We start from the raw sequence: 8,283 nt of genomic DNA, 5'->3' as shown, positions 1-8,283 counted from the left end.
CGGCATAGGCTTAATTATCATGTAAATAATGGAAAATAAAAATCAATAATCCTAAAAGGTATATTTTTCTTAATGTCTTTAAGCAATTAATATATTTTTTTTGTTATCGAGGTTAAATGTGACCCAGTAACTTGTTCCTATTTGCAGTACTGTAATTTCCAGAATTACACCAGAAAAAGATCTTGCTGTAAATCACACCATTGCTGATTCAGCAAATTATTCCTTGAGGCAGGGTGTATTACCACTCTAGCAGATGGATAATTTAATGCATAAATGATTTTAAGTAATGCATTACACAATAAATGTGAGTTATGTGTTTGCTCTGACAGTTTGACAAGCTGAGTGTTTGAGAGTTTGAGAGCGCAAAAAGGTAACAGCAGTTTGAGTCGCATGAGTACACTTACAAATTTCTGAACTTGACGTAAAACTCCTCCATCTCTTCTGGTGGTTCGTCAAGGGATGTCTACATGAAAACGATTTCATTTTAGGCAGATGTTCCTTGCACCCAGTGTACAGAGCGGTATATGCTACAGTACTGCATTCAAATGTCTTCAGTATTCTGGTCTTTTTGTATCATGGTGTAAATCAAGAATTTAAATATTCAAGGTTTAAGAATCAATAATTGAACACCACATATTGAGCGACCACTATTCTAAATAGGCTGAATCAAATACACACTCTATAGGAAATTTCATGGCCACATAAGAAATATTGTTGCTTAATTTTATATAGCTTGCAAAATTATCATGGACCTGAATGCAAGCAAGTAATCCATCATTTAGTGTAACATGTAATCTGACACTGTTACCTCTTTCTTGACCGTTCGCGCTGAGAGTATTTTCTCAATGATATTAGCTTCATCTTCAGGGGGTTCCTGGGAAGAAAGAAGGTGGGCATTATTCCAGTGTGTGTTTGCTCCGCCCCTCCAGAAGTAGGGCAGGTCTGTGGTGTGGCATAATGGCAGATGTTGCCACGGTTACCTCAGCCTGCCAGGCGAGGGTAGAGGAAGACATGGCGGCAAACCGGCCCGTGCCCAACACAGCGATGGTCTCCCCGTCATCATCCACGACCTTGAAATCAAGATCTTCGTTATACTTCCGCCGCTTCACTTGACGCCCCGATCGCCTCTTCTGCACAGAGAAAGAAAGAAAGAAGGAAATGTATTTACACATTACAGTCAAATTAAAAAAACAATTACCAAAAATTTTGAAATTAATAAATACATTAATGGCAACAAAAATATCCATTACTCAATGGAATTATGGGGAAAATGTGTTTATGAAAATAATGCAAAAAAAAAAGAGACAGAGAAAGAAAGAAAGAAAATTGTTTAGACTTTATTTAGTTACATAATCTTTAAATCTTTATGTATATCCAAAGATTACTGATTTAATTTAGCCAGATCTGTAATTTTAAAGTCACACTAATTTATTACACATTTATTTATTTATTTTTAATAATTTTTATCCATACTTTATGGACACTTTTTAAAACAGTGAGAATATTTACATTAATTCCTTCTGATTTCCAGTTTTTTTTTTTTCAATAGACACAGTGAATTAAAATTATTACAATTCTGGCATTCATAAATACATAAATACATACACACACACACACACACATATTTGGTGATTCAGATGAACTTCAGGTTGACCGTCAAAGGATTGTTTTAGAGAAAAATGCAAAGATAGAAAAAAAACATGAGTGCTTTTTTAACTAATTTACCATTAAATGTCATAATGTGAGTATAAAAGCTGTCTAAATGATCACACACACACACACACACACACACACACACACACACACACACACACACACACACACACACACACACACATTTTCAATTATTTTAAATGCTGCAATAAATGTATCACTTTGAGAGATTCTAAAGTTCAAGTTTAACAATTTTAAATAATTAAACACTAAGTGAGTGCAAAGTTAAACTAAACGTAAAAATAGAAAATTAAATATACTATATCATCCAAAAAACAATAGCAGTTCATAACTGATATGGAAGCTATATTGTGCATCCCTAGTTTTTGTGGTAATTGTTAACATGCCACTGTTAACTTGTATTAAACCAGGGAAATACTTCTAGGAAAGTTCTATTAAACCTGGCAGAACTTTGAACCTGAACTCTGAACATGAACATGGACTTTAGGATTTGGTATTTGCATAAATACACAGCATAATTATTCAGCTCAGGAGAAACCCATATGCCAGATGTAGATGGTTTCAGGAGAACTCACAGTGTTATCCATAGGGTCGATGCTTTCCTCGCCAGTGGCGAGCGTGCTGAGAGAGGTTGTGTCATCACTCTCCACCATCTCAAGTACAGCATCACTTTTCCTCTTTCCCTTCTTCTTCTTCTCCGGAGGCATGGCACCCTGCTCTCTGCATAACACAGCAACAAAATGCTCTTAAAATCCATCTTACCTCCAGTTTTGCACAGGTTAACAGATCTTAGCGCTAACCACCCAAGGACTTGTTTGAATGATAAATATCTGGCCATATAATGGTACAAAACACCGACATCTGCTGTGCAGACGTTTACTGGTTTATAAGTGGACAAGTAGGACAACAGTTTTGCTCGAGTGCAGCAGTTGAATAAAATTGCATTTCAATGCTTTACTTTTGGAAAAACAAGTGGTGAGAGGGAACCACAAAGTGGGTAAGGAAGTTTAAAAAGGGAATGTATCCAATCACAAAAGATGATTGGCATAAACTGTGTTCATAAGGCCATTTAGTGCCATCATTGTGGCATTGGATTGTTTAATGCAACCCTGAAGAAAATTACATATTTGAGTACCTTTTGAATGCATGCATAAAATGTATCTTTACTTCTCCAAATACGCTAGAAAAAATAGCCAAAAAGGTCAGAGCCCTTCACGTGGTTGCAGGTTTCATTTTTGTCCTTGGTTTCAAATTGGAAACCCATAAGTACCTACATTCACCTTGTAACGCCCACAATCCCTGTATCACATTTCACCCAATCAAGACATGAAAAGGTCTGTGATTGAGCTTAGCAAGAACAATACAAGCAAACAAGACAATACATGCAAAATTGTCACATGCAAAGGATGCAATTTACTGAAATTAGACTTTTTTTGTCAGGCGACATTTGTTAGTCAACAACTAAAATGATTTTTGCTCTCTCTGAGACATCTCTTAGTAAATGAGGCACCAAGTGTGCTAAATATGCCCGCCATTATGGTCTTGCTATAAAGCACATATTCAGTAGTAGTCCACTGTTAGGCCAAAATACTGAGTGAATATTTTTTTAAAGAAATTATTCTGCAAAAACACACTAAATTGATAAAAATTCACAGTGAATGCTGTTTTTTAAAACTTCATGTTCATCAAAGAAAGCATGGTTCCCAAACGGTTTTCAACACTGATAATAATCTGAAATGTTTCTTGAGCAGCAAATCAGCATATTAGAATGATTTCTGAAGGATCATGTGACACAGAAGAATGGAATATTGATGCTGAAAATGTAGCTTTGCATCACAGGAATAATTTACATTTTAAAATATATTAAAATAGAAAACAGCTACTTTAAATTGTAACAATGTTTCACAATATTAAAGTTTTTACTGTATTTTTGATAAAATAAATGCTGCCGTGGTGAGCATTACAGACATCTTTCAAAAACACTAAAAAACCCTTTTAACGGTAGTGTTTGTACATTTATAGGAATATTTCACCCAAAAATGACAATTCTGTCATTTTTTACTCACTTTGGCTTCCTCCCTCTTTTGGAGGGAGGATGTGTTGCAATGTTCTTGGCCTGTGTTTTCACTTTTACATCTTGACCTTTCTTGACTTTTTTGACCTCTTTTTGGGCTTTTGGCTCCCTCTTCTTATGATCCTTTTGTTCCTTTGCCACCTTTGCCTTTCTCGCAAGAAGCTCCTTCCCTTCCTTTTGCTCCCTTCTCTTTGGTTTAGTGTTGCTCTCTTCATCTTTGTGCCACTCTGACTCTTTCTTGTCTTTTTTCCTTCGTTTCTTCTTCACCCTGGTCCCGCCCCCTCCATCATCCTCCTCGCTGTTGATTGATAAAGGGCGGAGACTGTGACTGCTGGCCGCAGGCCCCGCCTCCCGTAACCCAGAGTGCTTTGGGTGAGCCATGCAGTGATTGGGCGGCCCTCCAATGATTCGTAACTGTTCTTTGCCCAAGAGGCCGATGGGAAATGTAGTTTGTGCGTTTTGGTCAGAGGCATTCGAGGCAGCAGCAGATGGAGTGTGCTTTAGTACATGGGTGGCAGACATCTGGAAAAACAAGAGTTGAATTAAAATTCATTTCTTTATTTAAACATTATTTGTGTTGTTTAAAACAGACTACTTAAGACTGTTCATCCAGTCTTTCAATTCATAGTTAAACTAACCCAAAATCACTGGAAAACCAATCAACTTTATAAAACAGACGTTCACATTATAAACTGCGTAGAGTAGCTAATCTAGCTCAGATTTGACCAGTTAAAACCATCGTGGGTTTCCAGTTTGCTGGGTATCAAAAAAACAATTTTTTATGGGGCACTTTCATTTCACTTTTCACATTTTTTTAGACATTTTTCAAAAATATATATATCTATCTCACCTTAAAGAGCAGGTCATACGGGTTTTTGAAAAATATTTCTTTTGCAGTTTATAACGTAGCTATCCTTAAATGAAAACAATCTGCAAAGTTGTTAATCAAAAAAGTGCATGATAAATAAAGATATTGTCTCTCAAAAGAGAGAGTCGATTCTGAATCGCCTTAACGAGTCGTCATATTTACGAATCTTTTGCCTGTTACCGGTCGAACCCGCAACCTTGGGTTACGAGTCCGACTCTCTAACCATTAGGCCACGACTTCCCCTAAAAAGGTACTTAAAAAAAGAGAGAGATCCGAGTCCACTTTCAATTTCAAGGCCAAGGACAGTGTGAATGCAAAATTAACTGGGTTCTTTTTCACTCAGTTCACTTTTTAATCCATTTACAGCTCTTTTAAAAAGCACTCAAGTTTTAAAATGCCCTAACCAAGGCAATGCATGTAATACAGGCAATTTTAAGGCACAAAGTGAATAAGCTTTATAATGTATTCAATCCCTGTTCACATTCACTTAATCTGAAACTAGTGCTGGGCGGTATACTCATACTGACAAACCTAGCGACTTTTTTTGGATAAACCTTAGCTATGATTCAGTTGGAAAATTTCGCCAGTGCTGTCCTGCGAACGCGAGGTCTGACTTTCCCGGAGAAGTGTCACCTCTCTCGGCGTCTGTTCTGTGCAGTGAGTGGCAGAGAAGCAGCGCATTCAGTTGGCCGCACCACAGCCGACTCGTCAATAAATGAGTACAAAACAGCGTTTCCTAGCACCTGTCGCTTACTGATTGTTTGGAATTATAAATATGAGCGTAGTTCGTCTGTTAATATCACATGCACTTTTTTGTTTGTTGTTTTTTTTTAGTTTGTTACTAAAACAGTAATATAGCCAAAACAACTGCATAGCCGCTCTTTAGTGTAGATGCATGTTGATTTTATCAGACGATGCCGCGATTATAAATGAGAGTGACTCCTGGTTAACATGTATTAAAATGGGTCGTGTTTAGTCACTATTCAGTGTGGTATTTTTTGACAATATTCACTCATCATGACAGTAAAATAGGGCATTCTAAGTCAATATACTGCAGTATTTCCTCTCTCAATCAGTAGAAAACATGGTTAACACCCGGTCATGCATGAAAAAAAAATACACCGTCATGTACCGTGAAACCGGCATAATTTTGAAAAATACCGTGATATAAATTTTTGGTCATACCGCCCAGCACTATCTGAAACCCTATTTACGTGTGCACAATCATAAATAAGACATGGAAAAATCTCTTCAGCCTAGTGAAACCATAAGATGCCCAAGCAATGAGACATTAAAGGGCAGATTAAACAAAAATGTTCTCCTCCTTCTAAAGGAAAAAGCATGCATGAAGTAAACAGAATTCACTGCTGTATGCGAGCTTTGTGTTTCTGGTACACATTTAGCTTTGTACCTCTTATTCCGCAAAGCACGTTTATTTTTAACTGCGCCTAGCATTGCAGTACACATGTGGACCAGCGCGCGCATGTGCAGGCAGACACACACATACATACACGAGCTCCCCGACAGAGCATGCGACTGCAGGCAGGTATGGGGATAATGTCAATGAATCACATGCTTTCCAAAGCAAGCGGGTTGGAATCAGGGCCGTCGTCATGGCAACAGGCTCGGGACCAAGCTGTGGGAAGCGGGAACGTAAACACGCAGTCTCCGTGGTAACCCTTTCCTTTCTGAGGTCTAAAAAGCATCAACCTCATTGTTCTTGAAGGTAATACTAGTGATATCAGAATGGGTAAAAACGCTACTTTTGTACTTAACTTCACTGTATAATGACAGAAAGAGTAAAAGACAACTTCCTGCAACTGCCCTTTTCACTTTTGCCCTTACGTTGTCCTTTTTCGAATGCTCTCTCTATGCATCACACGCTTATGCATGCAAACCCATACGTACAAGTGCATGGAAGCGTGCATACATTCTCTCACATAAGCATGCGCAAACACTGCAGACTATTCCCATGACGTGCTGCAGTATGCATGCTTGCCAGGCAAATCTGACAACCGCAAGCGCACACACATACACACTTTGCAATCAAATTCCCTATGAATCAATACCAACTCCCAAACGTGCCAGCTGCAGTTCAGTCAATGCCAGCTCCAAACCCGAATACACCTTGCTCAAACGTGCTTTATAAAACATGCACACACATCGCTCCCGCTAACATGCATCCACCTCTCCATCAAATGCACGACAGCGGTCACGCTAACTGCAATAACAAAAAGCATAATAATATAAGAATGAACTGTTTTGGTCCTTTAACTTTGGTCCTTTAAGCCTCCCTAAAAAAAAAAGTCTATCGTTTTGCTTGTGGTTTCAGACAAATACTAAAAACGAATTGCATACTTGGATGGTCACTGGCAGATGCGTAGGACACCGTCTATTCAATGAAAACGAAAGGATGTGTTCTTGTGTTCAAAACACCTAGAAAGAGAAGAATAGAAGGCAGGGGTCTCAAGAAAAGTTGGAGTATTTTTAACCTGACATGTCACCTAAAACATGTGGTGCTCATGACAGGATGCTCAGAAAAACAGCAAAAGACACAACACAATGGCCATGGATGTCCATCTGTACGCGTCTTTAAAAACATGTAAAAGATAAGAGTTTTACAGTGTAAAGCAAAGTATAATCACGACACACTTACTTACAAAAAAGGTAAAATGAGGGCAAAAAAAAAAATGAATATAACAAAGTGATTCATCCATCCTAAGGAGGCAATAACATGAGAGGTGATAAAAATACAAAGTTTCAGACATTATCTAGAGGAGTACTGGCTAGAACAGGGAGGGAAATAAGAAACAGTGAAAGCATTGAGATGTGTTTTTATTTTACATAAAGTGGTAACATCAAGTGGGCCCAGGTGCAACCTGGGACGCTTTTAAACAAAATAATAAGGAGTTCACATGTATGATGGACACTTAACTGCTTTTCCTTAACTATCTGCTCCAACTCCTCCATTATAAATGCATTTACTTATTTACACTACCGTTCAAAAGTTTGGGGTTTGTAAGATTTTATGTTCTTGAAAGAAGTCTCAAATGCTGACCAAGGCTGCATTTACTTGATCAAAAAACTTGATAAAAAAAAAACTATATTACTACAATTCAAAATAAGCATTTTCTATTTTAATATATTATAAAATGTAATTTATTCCTGTGATGCAATGCTAAATTTTCAGCATCATTACTCCAGGCTTCAGTGTCACATGATCCTTCAGAAATCATTCTAATATGCTGATTTTCTGCTCAAGAAACATTTATTATTATCAATGTTGAAAAGAGATGTGATTCATATTTTCAGGGAAAACATAATAGGATTTTTTTTCTTCAAAAAGAAATCTAACTGACCCAAAATTGTGAACGGTAGTGCACATACATGAATAGATAAGATCCCTAAAGTTGCAAAGACTAAAGTCTCAAATCCAAAGAGATATTCTTTATAAAAGTCAAGACTTGTCCACGCCCTCCTAAAACGCCGAAACTCGGCTTTCACTGTGGACGAAGCGTAGTCCAGCCCGGGGTCGTCACATGTGGTTGCCTCAAGCCCGCCGGCCGCAGCTCACTCTAGCCCGCCGTGTGTGACGCTGTATGTTTCGTTGTGAAAGCGAAACTACTTTGTTTGGCCTTCCAAAAGAGGACACGACTAGAAATCAGTG

At 37.9% G+C, this 8,283-nt stretch overlaps 1 protein-coding gene across 1 annotated transcript in view; it reads right to left on the bottom strand.

The window, feature by feature from the left end:
* Positions 1-8,283, bottom strand: part of LOC107666014 (chromodomain-helicase-DNA-binding protein 6-like) — a 46,349-nt gene that overhangs the window by 28,069 nt on the left and 9,997 nt on the right. Inside the window, exons 3-7 of the mRNA XM_016457104.1 lie at positions 3,741-4,270; positions 2,250-2,394; positions 981-1,130; positions 809-874; positions 405-463 (exon numbers count right to left, since the gene is read on the bottom strand). Coding sequence (XP_016312590.1) covers positions 405-463; positions 809-874; positions 981-1,130; positions 2,250-2,394; positions 3,741-4,270 — 950 coding nt within the window. The remainder of the gene's footprint in view (positions 1-404; positions 464-808; positions 875-980; positions 1,131-2,249; positions 2,395-3,740; positions 4,271-8,283) is intronic.

The sequence above is a fragment of the Sinocyclocheilus anshuiensis genome, unplaced genomic scaffold (genome assembly GCF_001515605.1).
Source record: "Sinocyclocheilus anshuiensis isolate Anshui unplaced genomic scaffold, SAMN03320099.WGS_v1.1 scaffold447, whole genome shotgun sequence".
Classification (NCBI taxonomy): Eukaryota; Metazoa; Chordata; class Actinopteri; order Cypriniformes; family Cyprinidae; genus Sinocyclocheilus; species Sinocyclocheilus anshuiensis.
The sequence above is the reverse complement of the archived record's forward strand: the minus strand, read 5'-3'. Positions and strand labels throughout refer to the sequence as shown.